The sequence below is a fragment of the Phyllostomus discolor genome, chromosome X (assembly GCF_004126475.2).
Source record: "Phyllostomus discolor isolate MPI-MPIP mPhyDis1 chromosome X, mPhyDis1.pri.v3, whole genome shotgun sequence".
In the NCBI taxonomy this organism is placed as follows: Eukaryota; Metazoa; Chordata; class Mammalia; order Chiroptera; family Phyllostomidae; genus Phyllostomus; species Phyllostomus discolor.
Genome location: NC_050198.1, coordinates 2230037 through 2253877, shown reverse-complemented (window position 1 = coordinate 2253877; position 23841 = coordinate 2230037). Strand labels below are relative to the sequence as shown.

At 44.4% G+C, this 23841-nt stretch overlaps 1 protein-coding gene across 2 annotated transcripts in view; it reads right to left on the bottom strand.

Annotated features, from left to right (window-relative positions):
• Positions 1–35: 35 nt before the first annotated feature.
• The window catches only part of FRMPD4 (FERM and PDZ domain containing 4), a 646734-nt gene continuing 622928 nt past the window's right edge, over positions 36–23841 (bottom strand). Inside the window, exons 11-18 of one of the 2 annotated variants that reach the window (XM_028523079.2) lie at positions 21739–21875; positions 18591–18717; positions 16104–16193; positions 15386–15568; positions 12407–12545; positions 7540–8604; positions 5886–7175; positions 36–4015 (exon numbers count right to left, since the gene is read on the bottom strand). In XM_028523079.2, coding sequence (XP_028378880.1) covers positions 4011–4015; positions 5886–7175; positions 7540–8604; positions 12407–12545; positions 15386–15568; positions 16104–16193; positions 18591–18717; positions 21739–21875 — 3036 coding nt within the window. In that variant the 3' untranslated portion in view covers positions 36–4010. The remainder of the gene's footprint in view (positions 4016–5885; positions 7176–7539; positions 8605–12406; positions 12546–15385; positions 15569–16103; positions 16194–18590; positions 18718–21738; positions 21876–23841) is intronic. The other variant, XM_036016728.1, reaches the window with a different exon arrangement.

Below are 23841 nucleotides of genomic sequence, written 5' to 3'. Positions count from 1 at the left end.
TGCGACACTCTTTTTGCATACACGCACCAGGCATATGCTTGTTAATTAATTTATTTATTTAAAATGATGTACATATAGCACTGTACTATTATGCCATTATAAAACATACGCAAACATAAAAAAGGTCAGATAAAAATAAACACAAGTATCATTCTAATGTTCTTCCTAGACTCCAGTGGATGTGGGCCCCACTGAGGAACCCCACGTTTAGTGAATAGGCGGCCCTTCAGGTTTTCTAAGTAGCAAAGAGTTTGTTTATAAGAAACAGAAACTTATTGGAGCACCCATAATGGGACATTGATTAGAAAGACCCAGAAGTATTTCACTGAGGCCTCTTGAACTGAAATGGACAAAGAAGCTGTTCCAACCGGATGTGTGATTTGAACAAGGATCATCACTTCCTTGTACGTTTCTCTTATACATATGCAATACACATAATGTATTCTGCACATAGAGTCAGGATACAATATGCATATAAAACAAACATCCCCACATATTATCTTGGGCAATATAGTTAACACAATGATTAGGATGATAATAATATCTAACATTAATTACTTAATCTGCCAGGTGTTATAGTAAGAACTTTACATACATCATTTGACTTAGAACTCATGACAACCCTATGAGACACAGAAAAAAATCCACTGGCTTTCCCAAGACAAAAGCACTAGAAAATGGCAGAGTCCAAACTGAAATCAAGAGGTTTCTGACCTCGACCCCCATGTCCTCAATGACTAAACCATATTGCCTCCATAGGGAATTAACGGCAGTGTCCAAACCATAAGATTGTTGTGATGACTGAATGAGATCATAGATGAGATATGTTTTTAGCACATTGGCTGACATAGAACACACATCCTGTTAATGTTAGTATTTTAGTACAGAGAATATTTACCAAAAATGTCCACAGTAAACAGCATTAATAGTTCTCAATATCAAACACCAATATTTATCATTGTAATAAAATAATGTTTTATCATTTAAACATTATTTTTAATAACACATGTCTAAACGCCTTTTGTATGCTACCATCTACAACTACATGTGACTTTTGTTACGGAGTCTCTGTGGAATGACTGATGAGACATCGTGATTGTAGACTGCGTTATTCCTCCTGCCCAGCAGGCTACAAACATGGAAATATTTGTACTTGGCACACGGCTGTCATATTTTAAGGAGCCACGTACATTAATAGGAGTGCGTGTAGCCTGAGCACTAAATGACCCATGAAGTATATATGTACATGTCAATTTTATTTTACAATTGCAGAGTTCGAATTCTTTTTGCTTTGACACAAAGATACATTTTGAGAGAGACGACAGTTCTGAAAACTTCTTTGCATTCCATCAGTTTTACCTACAGTGGTCCCACTGACCACTTCCCTTTGTCCTCTTTTGGTTGTTGTTGTTTAGCTTTGCTATTTCTAGAAGCCAATTCAGATTAGATCATTTAAGAAACACTTAATTGTTTATTTAATCATGGCCTCTATATTAGAGGAGCCATCTCTCCCTGATTTTGCGAACATTGCAGATTTGAAAGTCTGTCCCAGCATTAGGCTGGAATTCCTAGTGGGGTTGGAAGCATTGGCCCCGGTAGAGAAGGTGCGGCATGAAGCTGTGTGACACTAAAGTGCTACGATCTGAGATGTGGCTCAGGCTGCTGTGCAGTCCGGTTGATGGGACTGGATCTGCACTTACTTTCAATGATCATCAAATGTTGTTGTTTTTTATAATTTTGCAATACTTTATTAAATGTTCTGTCACTCTTAAGAGAATTCTAAGTTTCATGGTCGAGTTGGGCGGGGGTGGATGATGTCTTTGGTTTACATATTTTGACATTGAGTCAAAGCAGATCTCTCTTGTCATTAAAAAATTTAATTTTGGTATGAATTCTTTCATTTTCTGTAATTAGATAATCTATAGCTAGGTATTACCCAGGGACCTGCCCATCCTTCCTTCTATCCTTCTACTTGGGAAGTATTCTAACTCTAGGAACATCATGAAGAGCATTTGCGCTGACACAATAGAATCCACCTCCACCCATTTTAACCCACATGGAATAAGCCAAAATGAAACATATGGGATTCTTGGAAGAAAGCATCAGATAACCAAACACTATGAGCAAAAAATTAATTTATTATATATATTCTCTAATAATTCATAGTAGGTTCTTGAATTTTAAATGTCTTTTTGCTAGTTCCAATACTTAAAAATCATAATTTTAAAACATAAGTATTATTTTATATACATTGTGATCTTTCTTTCTTTCTTTCTTTCTTTCTTTCTTTCTTTCTTTCTTTCTTTCTTTCTCCTCCTATATATGAATGATATGGTCTCCAAGTATCTGCTTGGGAGGATAGGGAATAGGATTCATTGTTTTGGTCTAACACGGTAAAATTTAAAATCTCACATCATATACCCCAAGTTTCGACTATATGAAAAATAGCCAAATGTCATCCCTTTCTTGTATATTTCTTTTACATGTATATACGTATAATATAAACAGAGTACATCTGATTAGTACATTTCAACATTTCACCAATGTGACTTTTATCTCCTATTTTATACAAAATAACAAAATATACAGGGAGAAGAAAGGAGACATCTGTTCATCGTACACAGAAAGTAAATAAAAGTTCATGTATGGCTTTGCAAAGGTAGATTATGACGTGACTTTCAGACTTTATTTATTTAAAAGCATCTTGAGAGAACGTGTTAGTGTGCTTACGAGAGCGGCCATGGTAGTTGACTGTCGCGTGGAGAGTCCAACACTGGGATCCCCAGTGGTCTTTCCAGTGGCTGCCTCGGCAGCTTTCAGGAGACAAATGTAGTTTATGACCACTTCATCAATCTTCGCTACAATCTCCTGCCGCTGTGTTTCTGAGTTCACGACTTTAACTAATCGCATGCAAGCTTCTGTTAGGCAACAGAGCACTTGAAAGCTAGAAGTCATAGCTAGGAGCATCTCCTCTGGGCTCTTCTCGGCCATCGCCATTTTCCTACAGGCACTTCCCAATTGTCTGGAGTCAATGGATAACAGTTGCTTGTACTGAGAGAGTGTAAGGTCATACGCTTCAGGGCGTGACTCCTCTCTCTTCCCCTTGGTTGCCCTGACGAGGCAGAGCAGCTCATTGGCATCATTTTGGGCTGCGAGGAACCCATCGGGCATTGCATACGTACTCTGCTTTAGGGCATTGATTCTTGCGATCCGGGCATCAAAAGCCAGGTTGCTGAAGTCCATGTCATCTGGACTACTCAGGTCTTCTGCCCAGACCTTCAGCACTGAAACTCTGGACAGTGCCACTCCTTGCCTCTGGATCCCAACAGTCAGGGGCAGGCTGGTTGGCTCAGGCATGGCTTCAGTCACCTTTGGTGGGAAGAGGCAAGAGATCCGACGAGTGGGCTCTCCTTCCTCTTCATCTTCCTCCTCATCTTCATCCTGCCCTCGGTTCAGAAAGCAGTAGCTGAAAGGTCCCCGGCATCTCCAATTGCTGCCCTCCAGCTTCCGCAAGGGTAATGTCTTATATAGCTTCGAGTCTTTGTGAGCCACCGGGGACCTTTTGTGGAACTTCCCGTCAGAGCTAAAGTGCATCGAGCTTTGGGAAAAACTTTTGGTGAGCTTCTTCCCCAGTGGGAGTTCTGCCCGCCTTTCTGAACTGGCCTCCTGTGCATCTGTGATACCCGGACACTTGAAGCTGACTGCAACCTTGCTTCTCTCTCGGAAGGTCTCCAAACCTACACATTCTGAGAGGATACTGCTGCTACGTCTCAGAGCCCTCTGGCTGGGGGCTGTCCCATGGCTCTCCCCTCTCAGATCCGGTGGCTGCCGGCTCACAGCCTCTCCGTAGGCCTGGTATGCTTGGGAGAAATCAGTGGGGTCTTGATTTGGAATTGGCACCTTTGATTCCGAGTGAATGTTTGATGGTAGCAGGATGGGATCAGCTTCAGGATATTGAGACCAAACTGAAGGCATGCTTCCTCGTCTCTCCTTCCCAGACTCTGTCAAAGCTACACTAGGGGTAGTAGAAAAACAGAGAGAACCATTAAACATCTCAGGGATGGGCAATTTCACTATATTTCTCTGTGATGTCTGTTGTTTCCCAAGGATGCATTCCAGAAGGGCTGCCATGTGTCAGGGTCACCCCACATTTGGAGGCACGGTCACCCTGTCTCCAAAGACTGCCTTCCTGAGATCACATGACAGATTTGTACTTCAGTACATCTCAAAAAATACTGTCATCTGTTATTTCTTAAACTGCTGATTCATTTGGAATTGTCTAGAAGTCCCCAATGTTGTCAGGGAGACAATGGAATTATGTGAATTGCCTTGCTCCCAAGCATTGGTCTGTCAAAGCTTAGACATATCAGTAGAAAACACACATCCTACATGTGGATTATTCAAACATATTTGTGACATTGAAGTTCTATTGCAAGGGAGTTAGGTTAATCCTGGTATCAGTTAATCTTTTTGTAAACAAGCAGCCTAATTTAATGAATGCTAAGCTACCTTGCCTTTAAAGAGGGCCCATAAAGTTTTCCAGGTATAGGGTGTGAGGTGGAGACACTGGACAAATGACTGAACTTTCCTCAGAAAAGCTGTCCTGTGAAGAAAATCTCCATTTCACAGAATTCTTCTGAGAAGCAAGAGGTAAATTAGGTGAAAGCTCCCTGTCAGCTGGGGAGGATCAAACAGTGTGCTGTAATTCGTTTAGAGGCAAAGATGCTTGGTGGGCTGATGAGTTATGTAGCATGTATAGGTGGGTTTCCCACAGCAGGTTAAGCCAGTGGTAGGTTTTGAGAAGGTAGACAATCTTAAAAGAATAGGAATAGGACCCTGGCTGGCATAGCTCAGTGGATTGAGTGCGGGCTGCGAACAAAAATGTCGCAGGTTCGATTCCCAGTCAGGGCACATACCTGGGTTGCAGGCCATGACCCCCAGCAACTGCATATTGATGTTTCTCTCTCTCTATCTCTATCTCCCTCCCTTCCCTCTCTAAAAATAAATGAATAAAATCTTAAAAAAAGAATAGGAATAGGAATTAACCAATGTAAGATCTCACTAACATCTATTTGTCTCTATGGAAAACACGGTACTGATGATATACTTTTAAACTGGAAAGTATGAGTGGAACATCAGCTGTTGTCACATGATGGCTGGCCAAGTGGATTGGTGAGACGAATAAGTGCCCACTGCGGGGCAGAATGGTGAAGCGGGCATGGAAGGTGGCTGCGTTCTTCTTTCTACATATGTCTATGTGTTACTATTTGGGGGAAAATATAGCAGCTCATCATGCACACCCCCAAAACTTTCCTGATGCTGAGGTATGCCAGACTCTTGCGAAGACTCCTCTAGCAGAGCCTTACAGAGTCAAGATGCATCTGTAAGTATTGCTGAAAGGCAAAGGATCTTCCCTAGCCCCTGCAATCTCCCTGAAACCCTGCTCTATGATCCTTCCCTGCCTCCCAAAAATGAAATGGCAAAATTAGAAATTTAATGCCTTAAAAAAGAAACCAAACCATTTTGTGACTCTAAGCAATACTATTTTGTAACTAAAAGTCACACTGGGTACTGCTAAAAGTCTACATTTAGAATTAAAAAGAAAACATTGCTCCATCAGATTCTAAAAGTAACAGGAGAGCAAGATTGTAAAGAGTAAACAACGTACATCTTCAGCATTGTCTGAGATCTGCAAACTTTGGTATGTTTTTAAACACTGAGGGATCAATGGTTGATACTTAGCCTGGCCACAGCCCTGCAGCATTTTTAAAGATTCTAAAACTTTTACTTTCCTTCCAGATTTTATATTTGTTTAGGTTTCCTGTGAATTTGCTTTACATGCTCCCGGTGTATAAGGCAAAGCACTAAATCCCTCATTGCTGTACCTGTGGTTTCCTTAATCTTGGGGAGTCGATGACATCCATCTCTCAAAGTGCCAAACAGGGGTTCGGCATTAATGGCTGTGTGCAGAGCAGGCACTGTCATCCGCGGACACACCCCTTCTGTCTGTGGATGTGATTCCTTGAAGGGGGCCCCGTGGTTGGGCAGCCCAGTGGCCCTCTCCTCTGAAGGAACGTAAGTCACGCCTTTTCCTGACGTCTCAGGAATCAGGTGCTTCCCCATGGAGGGACAGAGTGGGGACTCCACGGGCGTGACGCAGGTGCTGCTGCTGCTGCCTGTGCCACAGCCTGCGTCCACTGAAGAGCCCTGAGAGCTCTGCAGAGAAAAATGGCCCTCACTCTGTAATGATGACATCCGCTTGGCCAAGTGGTAGTCACAAAGATGGGCCACACTCTCTTCCGCCCCAGGAAGCTTGGAAGGATGGTCACAGGTAGATGGGTCAGCATCCTCTGGGTTATCTAAGTCTTTGGCTGAAGAGACACAGGTCACGTCAGTTAAGAAGTGGTCCCGTTGGCCAAGTCCTGAAACCTCATTGGCTTCCCCGCTGGGGGCCCCTTCATCCTTCCCTTCGGCCTCCCTTGTCCCCAGACCAGAAGCTCTTGGAAAGAGTATCCCTGTGGCTGCTTCCAATCCACTTTTTTCAGCCACCCCGCCCTCGGTGGCCACATACCATCTTTGGCTGTCCTTGCGAAAGGCAGTTCTCTCCAGGTTAAAAGTGCTTAGGTGTTGACTGTCCCTTGAAGACACGGTACCAAATTTACCTTTGGCATCCTCCTCTGCCTCAGCTGTTTTGGTTCCCTGCTGCTTTTTCCCTGGCACGTTCCCCACAGGGGGCGCTTTGCCCTCCCCATCGGCCAGCTTGCTTTTCCTTTTGCTGGTGCAGGAATACGCCACCGACCCCATGTGCAGTTTGCTAAAGTAGTCAGTGACCGACTTGGTCTCCATGGTTTCAGGCTCCATCTCCATGTGGTCTGAGTGAAGTATCTGCTTGGAAGGCACAACTTTGGGCGGGAGGTCAGTCACTGGACGGGTGGCCAGAGTGTGGGAGGACTTGGGGGGCAAGCCCCCAGCAGGGGTTTTGGAGGTGGAGAACTCTGTCTGCTCTTCTGCCAGGGGGTGGTAGCCTTCATGAGTGGCCAAGAACATGCGGGAGAGGTTTTCTGACTGCTTCTGTGCTGTGGCCAGTTCAGAACTCTCAGTCATTTCGGAAGAGTTAGTTTCATTGCCTGAGTCTGAGGAAGACTCGGGACTATAAGCCCTCAAGATGGCTACACCTGCGTGCCGTAAAAAACAAGAACTGATTAATGGATGCATCAGAGGCACTAAGGAGACACGTACGAAAATGGGACTCATTATTATTACTAACAACAGAGCAAAGCAAGGTTTTCCCTTTTCAGTAAGGACTCTGAGTTTATTGCATAGTTGCTCCAGAAATGAGGGGAAGACGTGCCACATGTTTAAAAAAAAACAAAGGAAACCACAGACACAAAAAAAGCCACGATGGTAGTTGCTGCACATTTATGAAATGGGACATGCGTGAAATGAGAGAACACAACATGATAGGACTCCAAGGGCAAATGGCTTGATGGGATGAGTGATATGGTTATCAGTGAATAAACGTAACAATGGTGAAAGAACCTGAATTGTTACTGGTCTGCTGTTCTTCTGACACGGACAGAGCTTCTAGAGCTTCCAGCGGGGAAACGACGGTGTTATCCAGCCCCTTGTCACACGTCCCCTCAGTGCTGGTGGGCACAGCGTCAATGAGGGACACGGGGATCTCGTCATTTTGCAGGTTGCCGCCTGGCTCCTTGTCCTCCAGGAAGGATGCTGCCTGGCTCTGAGAGTCCTCCTCATCTGAACTATCTCTGAAGCCAGGTGGGGGTGCGGCAATAGCCATGTTCAAGGAGCGCAGCAGGAAGTCATCCTCATTGTCGTCTCCTTCAGGAGGGGGCAGGGACGTGAGGTCAATGATGTCATCACTTGACCCGGAGAGGTTGAGGAGGGCTGGCTGGTTCATGTCTCCCACCATGAGGTCCTCCTCGCAGCTCACCTCATCCTCATCTTCTGCATCGTCGGTGTTTTCTGCGTAGCAAATATCACGCAGCAGGGGCTCCTCTATCCCCTGGGTGGCCTCGAAGGTCTTCACGTCACCTATGTTTGCATAAACAGAATGTTCCACAAATTGGATGTTGTCCGCATCTGGCGTGAGTTCCAGGCTCTTCATGTCATTGGCACTGCTCATGTAGACATGTGACTGCTTCTCCAGGAGCTCCGGACTCTCGTCCAGTAGCCTCTCATAGCTGAGAGTCGGGGGATTGATCCCATCATCCATGGCAAGATCTCCAAAAATAAAGGACACTTTAGCTCCTCTCGGAGACTCCTGTGCTTTCTTTAGAGTTTCTGGTCCCGAGAAGGTCAACAGGGACCGCTGAGCTAGACTTCTGTAGTCGGCCTCACATGCAGCATCTCCTGGCTGAGCCAGCGGTTGGTTGAGTTCATCCGAATTATAGGTGTTGGCCATGTACAAGTGCCGGTGGTCTTTTGGACACGAGGTGCCATCTGAAATCTCCACCGTCTTCTGTTTGGAGTCTATGTATGTTATCTGGGCTTCTTGTTCCCCTTCGCCAATAAAGGTGGTCATCTGGGGTACACAGTTCCAATCAGGGCCAAGGACATTGTGCTTTCCTTTATTTTCAGTCCCTAAAGAGAAAGAATCATGCAAAGACACATTACAGTGCTGTCTGGTTTTAGGGGGCACATCTCTGGTTCTTAATTTAATGGCCTGTAGCACCATGTTGGTCATAACGGGGTTATTCAGCTTTCCAAATGTGGTAGTGGTCAATTTAGGCTTCAGGTGTAAGGACTTCTTGGTCGGAAGAACTGACATTAACTGAATTACTATGGCAGAAAATGTAATTGCTATTTGATAAAATAGACGGTAATGCCATCTGAGAGCAGGGAACTGTAGCTTAACTCCATGTGACCCTTGATTCTATTATTAAAAGATTTCACATCTATGAATGTGAATATGAAACATGTCTTTTAAAATCCTTAAAGGTGGTAGTTCAACAGGCTCTTATTCCAGGATATAGATTGCCCTTTACTTTGTAAAGTGACATGTAACAATGCCCACTTTGTAGAGGAAGATGTGGGACTTTTTCTTCATTGAGTTAAGAGAAAGTCAAGGATCTACATATTTCTACGTTATTTTAGAAGATATTGTAATGATCATGTAGTAATGTAATAATGAAATATATCAATAAAATAGAATAATAAACATTGGGATGATAGCATGAATACCTTTATCTTCAGCTCTTTTATATCCTAGTGGATGTTCATATACACCCTTAGAGCCTTTGGAGGAAGCGTGGCCCTCCCAACACCTAGGTTTTGAACCTATAGCTTCCAAAACTGTGCGCGAATAAGTTTCTGTTATGTTAAGCCCCCAAGTTCATAGTAGTTTGTCACAGAGCCCTAAGAAACTAATACAATGTACATGGCTGAGTTCCAATCAAACTTTATTTACAAGAGTGAGATTTGGCCCATGGGCCATAGTTTGCCAACTCCAGGATTAAACCGACACAAAAACTGAATAGGTCAGCAGGCTACAAGCAAGTTAAGAGATACTCACTGAGACCCTCGTAAGACCCAGAGATGCATAAATATATGGATTTGGGGATTCTGAAAGTACTTTAGGTTAATTTTCAAGATATAGAAGAACAAATGTGGGCTTACTGTTCTTTGTTAGAAATCTTGACTAAGGTCTTTGATCGATTTGAGACAAGAAGAAAATACGCACTCAGTCTTGGCTTCCTTCCCCAAAGTGGACTGATTTGGCTTCTGGAATGATTTTGGAGACATGGCAGGATGTGGACTGGGAATTGGGATCTATACTATGATCCAGTCTCTTACAGAGCAGGAGGAGAAAATGCAGTAGGGATCAGCTGACCTAAACGGAACTCACTGTCTACAGTTCTTGAGTCTCAGGAGGTCTTTGGGGAGTTTCTACAGAGAAAAGAAGACTCTCCACCATGAGAGGATGCTAAGCCTTGGGTTGCTGCTCAGCTTGGGTCGACCAGTTGCTCATTGGAGTTCGCCATCTCTTTCCCTTGTCCCCCCTTCTTACACACACATGTACACACATGCTTGCTCTCTCTCACTCATTCTCGCTGTAGCCTGCTCTCTCCCACTCATTCTCGCTGTAGAACTGGGAGAAATTCATGAAAGGTTCAAGTTACATTCTTTCCCCATGGTGCTAATGCTCTTCAGAACTACGTTTTTGCCTCTTGAACTTTTATTAAATGTTATGTTGTGGGTCATTATAAAGAGGACAGAATCAGCCCTGGCTGGCATAGCTCAGTGGATTGAGTGCGGGCTGAGAACCAAAGTGTCGCAGGTTCGATTCCCAGTCAGGGTACATGCCTGGGTTGCAGGCCATAACCCCCAGCAACTGCACATTGACGTTTCTCTTGCTCTCTCTCTTTCTCCATCCCTTCCCTCTCTAAGAAATAAATAAAGAAAATCTTAAAAAAAAAGAGGACAGAATCTAGGCCCTTATCATGGTAACCATTTTTAGAGTGGTAGGTTTGGATGTCTTTATGCATCTACACCATCTCAACAGTCCATGGGGAAAAGGTTTTATGTACTAGATAAACTTTAAGGCTTGAAAATATAAAGCCAAAAACTGGTCTTCCAATGTTAAAGGAGTGTGTTAAATTGCTGAACTGGTGTTTGAAATTTCAGAGGTCAGCGTTAAATTGCTCCAAACCTCCTAGCTCAGTGAAAACGTGGTCATAAAAATGCTCACCACCCAGCCCAGCACATACTCACCAGGTTCTTTTCGTTTCTTCCCCTTTATTTGCCATCATTTGTGTCTTTCAGGGCCTTTCTTTGCCTTGTGTCTGTCTTCCACTCTTTTCTGTGTTTCTGTTACTTTCACTCTGAAGTGTTCCTATTTTTGTTTTCTTTTCCTACTACCAATTATGAGTAGAACTACTGGGCCTCATTTGAGGTGTGGTCCATCTATATTTTTTTCTAATTCTTACCTTGTAAGCTTGGTTTTTAATCATAATTCTATAGATAAAAAGCCCCACATTGAGAGAAATTTTTTTTCAAAAACAGGCATTTCCAGGTGGGGTTGGATTGAATACAGCTGAGGTTGCCTTCTGGCATACCTTGTCCATCTCTCCTTTTCTCTCTGGTTTCCCTTTATCCTATGACTATAATGGCTGCCATTTAACCAGCCATTACCATAAACGGTGTGTGAGTCTTTCTCTGTGTGTCTGTCCACACATCACAATATATCTCGGGAATAATTATTTATGTTTTTTTGCTAAGTTTAAAAGCAAGATTTCCCTCCCCTTCCTTTTCCTCACCCTCTTTTCTATCAGGAACAGCAACAGTGGAATTTGTTCATAAGATTTTCCCTTTCTTCTAAAAGAAACCCTTATTACGAAAGCCGTGATTAGACTTTTTCACGGGTCAGTAGCTTTGACTTCGGGAGCTGCGTCTGTCTCTCAGCCACATTTACAGAGTGTCCACTGTAGACAGAGACAATGCCAACATGAAGATGAAAGGTCTAAACAAATGGGAACCACCCACCCTGAGAGAAACTATCAACGCAGCCTTTGCAGCCCTCCTTGCCCTCACTTCCGGGCTATTTCATCCTGTCAAGTGGCTGGATCAAATTATTTGAAATCTAGCCCCGGCTGGTGTAGCTCAGTGGATTGAGCGCGGGCTGTGAACCAAAGCATTGCAGGTTCAATTCCCAGTCAGGCCACATGCTTGGGTTGCAGACCACAGCCCTCAGCAACTGCACATTGATATTTCTCTCTCTCTCTCTTTCCCCCTCCCTTCCCTCTCTAAAAATAAATAAAATCTTTTTCAAAAGAAAGAAAAAATCACATTAAAAAATCTAACTTTAAAAAAAAATTATTTGAAATCTTTTTTATCGCAAAGCTCCCCATACAGAGCTAAGATAGCTGCCACAGTCCCTTCTAAAGCCCCAAATCCGAGTGCTGGGCGCTACCCAAGTTGTCCTGTTGGGAGAGTTTCCAGATTGTGGAGGTAAGTCTGATGCAGGAGGAGGGCCCCAGGCAGCTGGACCTACGGCACCCTAAGGAGGGACCAGGCCTACAGCTTGGGGTTCACACTTCCTACGGAGCATTCCATTGTTCGCACTCTGCGTCCTGGCTGCTTTGTGGCGGGGACATTAAAACCCCGCCACAAAGACTGCTGCTCACTCCCGCACAGTCATTAAATCACTGCCTTTGAAGCACATACTCACTCCAGCATTTCCAAGTGAGGTATAACATGTGATGAAAAAAACCAGCATTTTCCTAGAACAAGTTAGACCACATCGGATATCTCTGAAGGCTTTTGTGTGAAATTGGAACAGTAGATTTTCCATGCATATCATTGTAACTTTTCAAGAAAGAGCCTTACTATTTTTTTCAGGTGAGGTTGGGGGAGGCAATGCTTCATGAATTTAGGAAGAGAGTACCTGTTTCCTGTGTCCCTGCATTTTTCTTGTTGGCCATGTTGAATATCGACCTCCTAGAGTCCACCAGGAGCCTGTAGTATCCAGCTGTTAGACAGGCCAGGTTCATGGCATCAGATGACTCCATAAGGAGCGTGATAGGCTACAGAAAACAGAACGTTTGGGTTAAAACCATCTCTCCTTAATACTGCGTTGGCCAAAGAGTCCATGTAGTTTTTTTTTCCACAAAATAAAAAAGATGTTTTACATTTTCACCAATAACTTCATCGACTTGGACATTTTGAGGATGTTGGCTATCTCCTATGTGGTAGAACATTGGCTGTTCTCAGTTAATGTCTTGATTTCATCGCTATCAACTTCCACTAGTCTACCTGACCGGGGAGCATTATCCAGTGAGAAATTACCGGCATGAAAGTTTGTAAACCGTGCTTGACACATTTGATCTGTCACAGCACCTTCTCCATACACTGCACAAATCTTTGTGTTTCAGTTGTGTTTTTACATTTCTTGAAATAAGAAAGCATAATATGCTGGAAATGTTGCATATTTTCTTCCATGTTATTATTCCATCTTTTGTGTGTGGCCATTTGATATTAAAATGGTGACATGAAAATTCACCCCTTTTCATAAGTTTTTTTTTAATGTGCGCTGATATGACAGCTGTCACAATGCAACCTAACAAAATTATTTTGAACGAAGTAGCGCTCTAAGCGCTACTAGAGCCATTGTATGGAAAAAAATCAAACAAACTTTTTGGCCAACTGAATGACTTCATTTGGGTGACAATGACTGTCTTTGTGCTTATGAAATGTAAACAATAGAAGTTATGGAGCAACCATTTCATCGGAGAGACATAAATGCAGAGAAGAGGTCAGGCATTTGGAATCTTTCCCAAGTCATAGAGGAATAAAAAGAAAGTCACATGGGTTTGGTTCCCAAATGGTTACCATTTTAAACAGTGATAGCTAGGGAGTTTGTTACCAGATATGAACCCATAGTTTGGAAGACCATGGGAAGATTAAGTTTGGGTTCATGACGAAAATTAGTGTTGAAGAGCAGTAAGAATTAAGTGGAAATGACTGCTAAGACTGAAAGAAAAGTGTCAAAGAAACCCAGGAATAGGAGGCTTCCAAGAAAAATTGTAAATTAACAGGAGGTCCCAGGCTGGCGTAGCTCAGTGGATTGAGCACGGGCTGCGAACCAAAGTGTCGCAGGTTTGATTCCCAGTCAGGGTATATGCCTGGGTTGCAGACCATGACCCCCAGCAACCCCACATGGATGTGTGTGTGTCTTTCTCTCTCTCTCTCCCCCCTCCCTCCCTTCCCTCTCTAAAAATAAATAAATAAAATATTTAAAAAAAATTAACAGGAGGTCAGAAGAGACATGGGGGTTGAGAAAAGACTTTCCTAAAACTTTCTGGGTTTCGGGCCAGGTCCCCAGTAGGGGGCGTGCGAGAGGCAACCACACATTGATGTTTCTCTCCCTCTCTCCCTCCTTTCCCCTCTCTCTAAAAAAATCAAATAGATAAAACCTTTTTAAAAACCTTTCTGGAAGCAATGAGGTTATTGTTTCATTAGACATGGATCTGGGCATATAGGGAAGGAAGTATTCAGTGTAAACAATTATTCTCATTGAGTTAGGAAGGGGGGCATGGCCAGTGGGCTCTTATTGAAAGAGAGATAAAGTGAGAGGGAAATAATGGAACAACGAAAAAGCAGACACCCAGAGAGAAACACAGAAACAGCGATAGGCATCTTGCTCTCCCTTTCGGGTGTGGGACACTGGCCAGGGTGGATGACCCCACTGGTGGAATCCAACTTCCCATCCAAAGCCTCTGTACTTCTTAATGAACTGCCTTTGCCTTCTATTTCAATTGAGATCTCCCCTCAAGCCGTCCCATAATTCCCTGATACAGGCAGGGTACCATGAATAGGGCCTTGCCATGCACTTCTGTTTGAGACAGATTACCCCTGGTTCGAAGGTCTGTGATGCCTGTATCCAGCTCATCCTTTTTCCATGACGGAGCTATTGTTTTCCACATCTTTGGTCACAGACTAGGGCAGGCATTCCAAGTCTCTTCTTGTGCCTGAAGTCAACCAGAGACCCCCTGGGTTTAGCCCATGGAATCCCACGGGCCACAGCCCACCTGGAGGAGCGCCACATTCTCATGGGCATCTCTTCCTGCCGCAGAGCACACCAGTGCTGTACGATTTGCTGTGTAGAAGCCCTTTCCCATCATCTGCTCCTCCCACACCACCCTAGTGGGAGGGGGTCCTCCTGCCTGTTCTCAGAGCACTTCCTATGGATCCCGGATACATCAACACTGCCCAGATCCAATGGCTCATCTATTACTGCAACAAGAAGGTGAAGGCAGGGAATCTGGGTTATTTCCTGACAAATTCTGTTTGGGGAGTCAAGTTTTCCCATTTGAGGATGATCTCAGATTGTTGTTTTAAATGGAATGGCCATGACGTTCACCGGAGCCAGATGTTCAGTCAGTACTAATTGCAACTGTCTGCAAAGACAGATTGACTGAAATACTCAGCTTTTCCAAAAGAATAAACACACCAGACCTGAGCTAACAAAACGTTAGTGGGAGTTCTACACAAAGCTGGTAAAAATCTCCCTGACTACAGGAGAGCCGTATATTCTAAAATGGTAAGTAGGGAAAAAATCTCTCCCACTGTATCTATGATTCATGTATTCCGGAGCCAAAGGGACCTTAGCAATGAACACCCTTGCTTTCTTATTATGGAGGATGAAATTGAGCCCAGAGAAGAGTAGTGACTTGTCCCCACATCCCACAGTTAGTGAGCGAGGACGGGAGTACTCAGGCCTGAGTTGGGTGGATGTTTTTCTGTGCCGCATCGTCCTTCGGATGCCCCGCACACACTGAAGTTTTGCCTGCTGTGGAAATCTCAGCAGTGTGTCACAAAGGAGCTGTTCCAATTGAGGCCATGGGGCCACATCCAGGAGACGTACCTTCACATCCAGCACATGCAACTCCACCCTCACCAGGTTTTCCTCCTCGGTAAACATCTCGATCCTGTTGACATGGCTGAAGTCGGCTAAAAGAGCCACCAGATTGGTTTTGGTGTTTATGACGTGGCTTATGCCGTATCGGGGCCCGACCAGGAGAGTCACTTCTGAGCGCTTTTCTGCCTGCTGAGAAAGGGACATTGACAAAATATAAAAAGACTAGACTTCTGAAGACCTCATGAAATGTTTTTGATAAAGTTGCATTTTCTTTAGAAAGTATTTCTGGGCTCTATGGTACTAAGTCACCCGTTAGAAGAACCAGAGAAGTGAGTGTCGAGGCTCTGATAAATCAAACACACGGTAGAAAGTAAATGTTATCCTAGTATGTAAGTTCATACTCACAAGAGACTTTTAGGAATGAGACATAAACATCTTTTTAATGTGAAAGCGACTTCTGGCCCCATGACTTACAGGGAGGCCATGGTCAGAATGTACCAGTTTCCCTTGGTTTTTCCCACTCCGTTTCTGAGGGCATTCTACATTGCCGTTTGCTAGTGGAACATTTCTTCAGACTGGGGTGCAGTCGCTGAGAAATGAGGGCTGCAAACTATTCACAGCAGATTGGTTTTTGTCATTGAAAGAAGCTCATTCAAGACAAGGGATGCAGTGACAGTTTGCAGGCCTCCATGACTTCCCGGAGAAAGCAAGCAAAACAAATTACCACTAATGTTGCCTTGAACACACGACCACCGTACAAACGAAGGTCGCTGAGGAACTTGAGATAATGGACCTTGGCTTGCAGCGCAGAGAGCTGTGGAGAGAGAAGAAACCTCGGGTGTGAACTCCATTGACAAGGGTGTGACTCTGTTCCATGTGGAGACCAGCTGCAAACAAGGGCAGACTGGAGGATGGCTCTACCTCCAACGGGCGGGTGTGACAAGGACTCTTTATGAGGAATGAAAAAAAACCCGCTCTGCCTTTGATTTGCTGATGAAGGGCCGCAACAGGATATTTGCATGCAAATCGTTTTATTTTGGGGGAACATATGAGGAGTTCATAAGCGTGGATACACCTGGCCAGTGAGGGCAAGATATTACATTTTTCCACTGAAACAAACTGCTGCCTGGGGAGATTTTGAGAGGCCAGAGGCACTCTCCAAGGGCAGTTAGAGACCAGGGCAGGCTGTGCACATTCTCCCATCACACAGGAGACTTAACCTGCGTGCAGAGCTTGCGGGAGCTGGCTTGAAAACACACCTGCAGCCTATACAAAGCCATTAAGCAGGCTCTACACGCCCAGCTCACGTTCCTTACATTCTTTGCAAGTTTTTAGGGAAAATGAACTTTCTGAGCTCCAATCACTGTGGGAATGTTACAACTTGCTCTATTCATTCAACTCCGAGAATCTATTGAGGCTCATGAATGATTGACAAAGGACATTTTAGCTAGATAAAATTTATCTTCATAAAGACTTAAATATATAGATTCCTACATCATTAAAAAGTCCTTGATTTTGCCCTGGCTGGCGTAGCTCAGTGGATTGAGTGCGGGCTGCGAACCAAAGCATCGCAGGTTTGATTCCCAGTCAGGGCACATGCCTGGGTTGCAGGCCACGGCCCCCAGCAACCACACATGGATGTTTCTCTCTCTCTCTCTTTCTCCCTCCCTTCTTCCCTCTCTAAAAATAAATAAATAAAAATCTTAAAAAAAAGTCCACAGTTCATTCTGAATGTGCCAGGGATGTTCGTTGGGGCTGATAATTTCCAACGAGGCATAGGCTCCAAGCAGCAATGACTGGAAATCTCTGTGTGCAATGGCAGATGACTTGGCAACTCATTTGTTTACTACACTTAAGTACCCTACCCCTTCGGTAACTGGTACGTGGGACTATTCATCCATCCAACTTCTTAAAAAAACCCAAAGCACTTCGCAAATCGATTTGAAAGCAAACCACTCCCCATCAGCTAGAAAGAATGACCTTTACAGACAGTGATAGATGGGTAGATCGATCTTAGAACAGGTATCCAAGTTATAAAACCAGTGGGCCAGGCTTAAAAAAAACTCCTACCAAGCCGATTGGAAAAAAATTAGCTTTGGGCAAATCAGAACTGAAATTTTAAAAAATCTTGATCCACGGCATCCTGCTATATATCTGTGAGCTGAATATTTACAGAAACTGGGAGAGAGCCCAAGGTGTTGATAGCGTTTGGAGCCCGATCATTTGTTTTGAAAAAGCCATGCAGTGAGGAGGGAATAGAAATAAGCATGCCTTAGCCTGTAAAAATGACTTAAAATCAGATCCGAAGACCAAAGAATTACCCACATAAACAGTGATTTGTGTTCCGGTCACACAAGTTTCTATGGCTAATATCCACTGGAAAATGTTCTTGCGTTTTTGGACTGCATCCAGTTTTATAGGACCAGTGTTTTAAAGTGCCTTCTGATTCCTGAAACCCTTTGCTTTATATTACCTATGAACACAGTCCTTTATTTTGACCAATAGTATATTTTAAAATAGGCTTTGTGTTTCTTCTACTTGATAGGAAAAAAAAGAGGCAGAGAGAGATTTTAACACTAATGATGGCGAATGACAGAAGGAATTTTATCTTCCCTCCAAAAGTAAGATTGAATTCAGTGGTTGTCAACCATGGTTGATTTCATTCCCCAGGGCACGTGTCTGGAGCCATTTCTGGTTGGGTAGAGGCCAGGGAAGCTGCTAAACCTCATACAATGCACAGGACAACCCCTCCCCCCACAACAAAGAATGATCTGGTCCCAAAGGTCAGTGGCACTGAGGTAGAGAATTCTGGTTTAATGAATGCAGTATCTGGTCTGCAGGGACCCTTACTGGCAGCTGCGGTTGAGCTGGTCTGAGTGGAAAGCAAGAGCCTGACAGAAATATAAAATGATCTTACAAGTCTGCCCTCTAATCAGAGGTCATGCCATGTTCTCCTGCATGCCCATGTGAACCCCCCATACAATAAACAGTCTACAGTTTGCAAGAAATAAATAGCTTTCCATAAGAATCCTTATTTTTCTTTGGTCTTAGAAACATGTTAATAGTTGTTTTTTTTAAAGGTTAGCATGTTACTGCTTCTGAAAATGTAGTGCTAAGTATTTTATCCATGGGCTAATTTTAAACATTACAAAAAGTGCATGCAAGCCTCTCTCTTTAAAATCCATTGTCTATTAAGATGCAAATGTGATACCTTTTTACCGGGTGGTACCAAGTTTTGATTTGCTTTGACAAGGTGTGAAAGTGCTTTCTTTATGTTCTTCTCCTTCATGCTTTGCAGCACAGCAGAGGGAAGAAAAGTCTCTAATCCCCACTCTTTTCTGCAATAAAGAGCATATTTTTAATTTCACATTCCTGTGATGATGAGTTATCTAAGACAAAATAGTGCCCTGATGTTTGGTGGAACAAATGAAATCTTGGCAAGGTAGAGAAAATAAGTTCCCAGTTAGGGAAGCAACTTTTCATTTGTGCTCAGGAAACACTATTGGCTCTTGAATCCATAAGTTTGCCTTTTAAAAGAAACACACTTGTTCACTCTCCAGAGAGAATGCAAACAGACATCTGGGAATCAGTGGAAATGGATGAGATCTCATCCAACCCACCTTGAGTCTCTTAGAATTCTGTCGCATATCTGAGTTTGCATTCCCAACACCAATTTCTCTCTGTCCCTTTGGTCATTCCCTTTGTCACTTATCCCTGTCTGTGCATATACTCTGTCTCTCTTCTCTGAGAAGGACAGATGCCACTCCTTCATGCCCCAAACCATTCTTCTCTCCCCCTCTCCCTCGTCAATGGCTACTTGCTTAGAAACACACAATTCTCCTTTTTCCCAGCCAGTTAGACTATCTCACTCCTTCCATCAACATTTCTTGCTTGCGGGGAGGGGGGTGGTGGTGCTGCTGCTGTGAAGTTGGAGTGGGATCTATGACCCTTAAATATGTCTGGTACTGATGAAAAGGTACAAACACCTCATAGGTGTGGAGATAAAAGAAAAACAAACAAATAAACAAATGGGACTGGGAAAATATATTTTTGCCAAGAAGCCATTTCCCTATGACTACAACCCTGCTCTAAGAAGGTTCCATATTTTGAGTTTTAGGAACTCCGTCCTGATGGATCATGTGCCTAAGCAGTGTCTTCTGAATTCTGGGAAGGACTCTGGGAAGGTCCTGGTTATTCCTCCTGCTCCAGATCCTCTCCAAAGAAGGGTAGGAAGATGGCCTGCTTCCACTTGACCATTTATGCTCTTCTTCACTAGTTCAGATGGTGCGGTTTTTCTAATCACCATTTTCCTCCTCCTCCTCCAGCTGTACTTATTATTTTTATCCATCACTTGGCATTCCTTAGGGGCTACCTTATCATTTTACTTTTCTTATTTGAAATCATTATTTTTCATATCTTCATGTCTTGTTTTTATAAGCAGATCACAAATGATGGATGGTTACGATGATAATTTGTACGTTAGACTTTCTACTGTTCCAGTATGAATACCATATAAAATGCTCCCTGAACATTTGTTGGGTGTGTGAATTAAATTAATGAGAGCATGATTGTACACGATGCAAGGTTCTTAGTCAAGCTAGTTCTCTCTGGAAGTTTTTGACTGCACCATGTTCAATCTGGTAAAGTGTGGGTCCTGAGAGTAGCAAGAGACATGCATTTAGGGTGTCTGAAAATCACCTCGATTTTTGCAGACCACCTTATCAAAGGGAAGCCATTTTCATCTGTGCCCAAGCACTTCCCAAAGGGGAGTGGATGAGGGTATGAACGTGTCCATCTGAATGTAAGACCTCTTTGTGGGCCAACTCTCTCAGGCTGCAGTCAGAGCATGCGTGGCAAGAGGGAGAGATAAATCATCTGTGAAAAGCAGTGGGCTGGGACCTGGCACTCTGGAATTGAGAATGGCTTTACAGGCAGCACATGGGATTGGAAGGTGGGATTTCAATGAGCTTGTATGCCTCTTGGAGGTAGCGATGGGGAGGACCCTAAAGCTTGTAGTGTTAGGTGGAGACATGCCTTCAGCCCTGCCATGAGCTTTGAAATATGTGTGTTCCTTTGTCTTAGCATTAGAGCTGCCGGGATTAAGAAGGTATGGCTGTTTTAGGGTATTGAATCACCTGCCAACAGGGGGCATACAGACTGGGCAACAGAGGTGCTCTTTTCAAAGATGACCCTTAAATAGACTCGCCAACTGACAGCAACACAAACTGCTATTTTTCTAAGAAGAGGGGATCTTCTCCAAAGAGGTAGCATACTGATGCTATAACTGAGTACTCAGCAAGATGAGACATTTGGTGCCCTGGCTGGCGGCTGGCATAGCTCAGTGGATTGAGCACGGGCTGCGAACCAAAGTGTCACAGGTTCAATTCCCAGTCAGGGTACATGCCTGGGTTGCAGGCCATGACCCTCAGCAACCGCCCATTGATGTTTCTCTCTCTCTCTCTTTCTCCCTCCCTTCCCTCTCTAAAAATAAATAAAATCTTTAACAAAAAAAGATGAGACATATGCATTCGCCAAACAACAGTTCTTTGCTACAAATACCATCCTTCCCAGTTGTGACTTAGAGCATTGCTTTTCATGTCGCATTTTCATCATCTAAAAGGAATCTCGGGCTATACAGACTGCTTTCTAAATACAGGGGCTTCCAGTGATCACACAAACTATAGTTCAACTCCCTGCCTGGGTTCGAATCCTGCCCCCTCTGATAAATAGCCAGTGTGACTTGGGTAAATTACTTACCCATTCTGTGCGTTGGTTGGCTCTTCTATAAAATGGAGTTAAAATCCTACTGCTCTCATAGGGATATTGTGAAAATTAAACAGTTTAACGTCTAAGCCCTGGCTAGCGTAGCTCAGTGGATTGAGCACGGGGTGCGAACCAAAGTGTCCCAGGTTCGATTCCCAGTCAGGGTACATGCCTGGGTTGCAGGCTATAACCCCCAGCAATCTCACATTGATATTTCTCTCTCTCTCTCTCTCTCTCTCTATCTCCCTCCCTTCCCACTCTAAAAATAAATAAATAAAATCTTTAAAAAACAGTTTAATGTTTAAAAAGCACTGAAACCAAAGCTTGGCTTGGAACCAGGTTGTTTAGGAGTTTAAAAATGTGTGTTTCATTTTAAACATGACCCTCATTTTAACCACAATTCTCTAACTGTGAATTGTATAAGAAATGGATCTCTTCCACCAAAAATGAACATGCTGTCCATATATTTTCCCTATGTGTAACAAACGGTCTGCCACAAAGATCAACTTTGGAAATCAAGATATAGATAAAAAATACAGTTGGTCGTTCCGGGGACAGCAACTTCGTCTCTGAAGTGGCTCCCAGCAAACACTTACTCGATGTACTTGAGGGAGATTTTCTGCGTTTGCTTGGTGGTAACGGTTGCAATGTACATTTGCAAGGCCGCCAGCCGCAGGGCTATGTCGTATTTCAGCTCCGGCCCAAATCGCTCCTGGACGACGTCGTTACAACTCTACGAAGAGACCAGCAGAGGGCGCAGCTAGTCAAAGAACGGGCCACACGGCGTTGCTTGGCGGAGCAGGTGACAGCACCGCCAACCGCCCCCACCCCGCCCCCTGCAAAGGCAAGGAGGCTAAATGCGGAAACAGTTGCACCGCGCTGCTTGGAACTGAGTCAATATTTAATTGCGCTCACCAACATAGAGACCACACAAAACATTTAACATCAATCGACAAGCAAGCTGCTATTTCAATATTTAGCTTTTTGTAAAAATAATTAAGAGTTAAGGTATGGAATTCCAAAACACAGGTGGTACGATGGAACACGTAGACCTGAGAGCAAGGTGGCTTCCAGAGTTAGGCTGCTGGGGTTGGAATCCTGGGTTCAAATCCTCTTCCTCCACTCCACAGGGGTGTGAGCTTGGACACGTCGCTTAATTGCCCTGTACCTCAGTTTCCCCTTCTGTAAAACAGGGTTAGTTCTGCTCCCTATTCACAGGGCTGTTGTCAGGGGGAAATGAGCTAGACGTGCAAAGCCCTTAGAACTCTACCTGTAAACTGAAAGCACCCATGCGTGCTAACAGTCATCGTCCTCTTCCTCTCTGCGTTATCATTTAGGGCAGCTTCCGGGAGGCAGAGCGGTTGGCAAGGTGACAGACTGCAGCCGCGCTGGACTTAGCCCACTTGCTTCAGGGTCCTAGCTCTGCCCCCGACTATCTGGGTACGCAACTCGGACCAGTTTATTTTCTCCCGCAGCCCCAGGCAGCTCATCTGTGTGATGGGGATGCACACTGTGCACCCGACAGTAGTGATAGTGGTTGAGCTGAGATGCCCAGCCCAGGCCTGCTCACAGTGCCCTGGTGCGCTCAGGAAAGGGGGCTATTGAAATCCTTAGTCCATCCTAGCAGTGACGGCCCCCGCTGTCACAGTGGCGGAGTCATCCAGTCTCTCGGTCTCAGTGTGTTCATTTGTAAAAGGGAGCCACCTACAAGGACTCCTGGGGATGTTCCGTCGCCAGGTTTGGAAGAGCATCATATTGAAGAGCGTCTGAGAGCGTATGGTCAAGTGCAACATCCTACATGACGGCATGAGATGGGTTGGAGGATGGCGTCCTCCTCGCTCGTTAGGAGCAAAGGCTGAGCCAAATGTCCACAGGAAGTGCAGCGCTGCCTAAACACATTCCGCAGGGGTGTTTATTCAGCTTTGTTCTTCGAAGCCAGACTTGGGGGCTGGAAGATATGACATGTAGCCTCTCTCTCCCTTTCTTATTCTTTACCTGGTCCCAAGATGATTTCAAGTGGAAAACTCCATCAGGATGTGTTTGCCTCCTTTCCAAATGTATTGACTTGACTAAATGGGAGCCCGTATCCCAGTATGGTTTTTGCACACAATGTTTACCCTTTAAATACTCATGCCCGATGCACCGGCGCTGAGCGATGCACTTCCTGTCCATATGCTCTGGGTGTGTGCCTGTCAGCCCATCTCTTCACCCCTAGGAGTGAGGTCATTCTTTCCCCCTTGCACCTCTCTGGTCTTCCAACTCTGCTTCCCTTTAAAACCTTCCATCTTTCATCTGTTTGCGCAGCACTGCCTGTTGGAGGTGGGTCTGACACGAGGTGGGAGGCAGGTCCTTCTGTGTGAGCACAGCCCCTGAGAGCAATTGCAGGCTGCCATTTGGTTTTGCTCGTCTTGGGTTTCACAGTTATTTCCAAGTGCCCAGGGTTGTCCATCATGGAGCACCACGGGGTTTAGGGCCCACCTAGGGTCATTTTGTCGAGTCTCATGGGGTTTGAGGGTGAGGGAGCCACTTAGCACAAGGCCAGACCGTAATAACAGGTCCTGGAGTCAGTTTTTTTTCATAAGTCACTCTCTTGTATGGCTCCTATTGCATAATGGATTTGAAACAGGACTTTAGCACAGTGTTTAGGGATAAAAGCTCGAGGTCTGATCCTTAGGATCTGTCAACCACTAATCAAATGG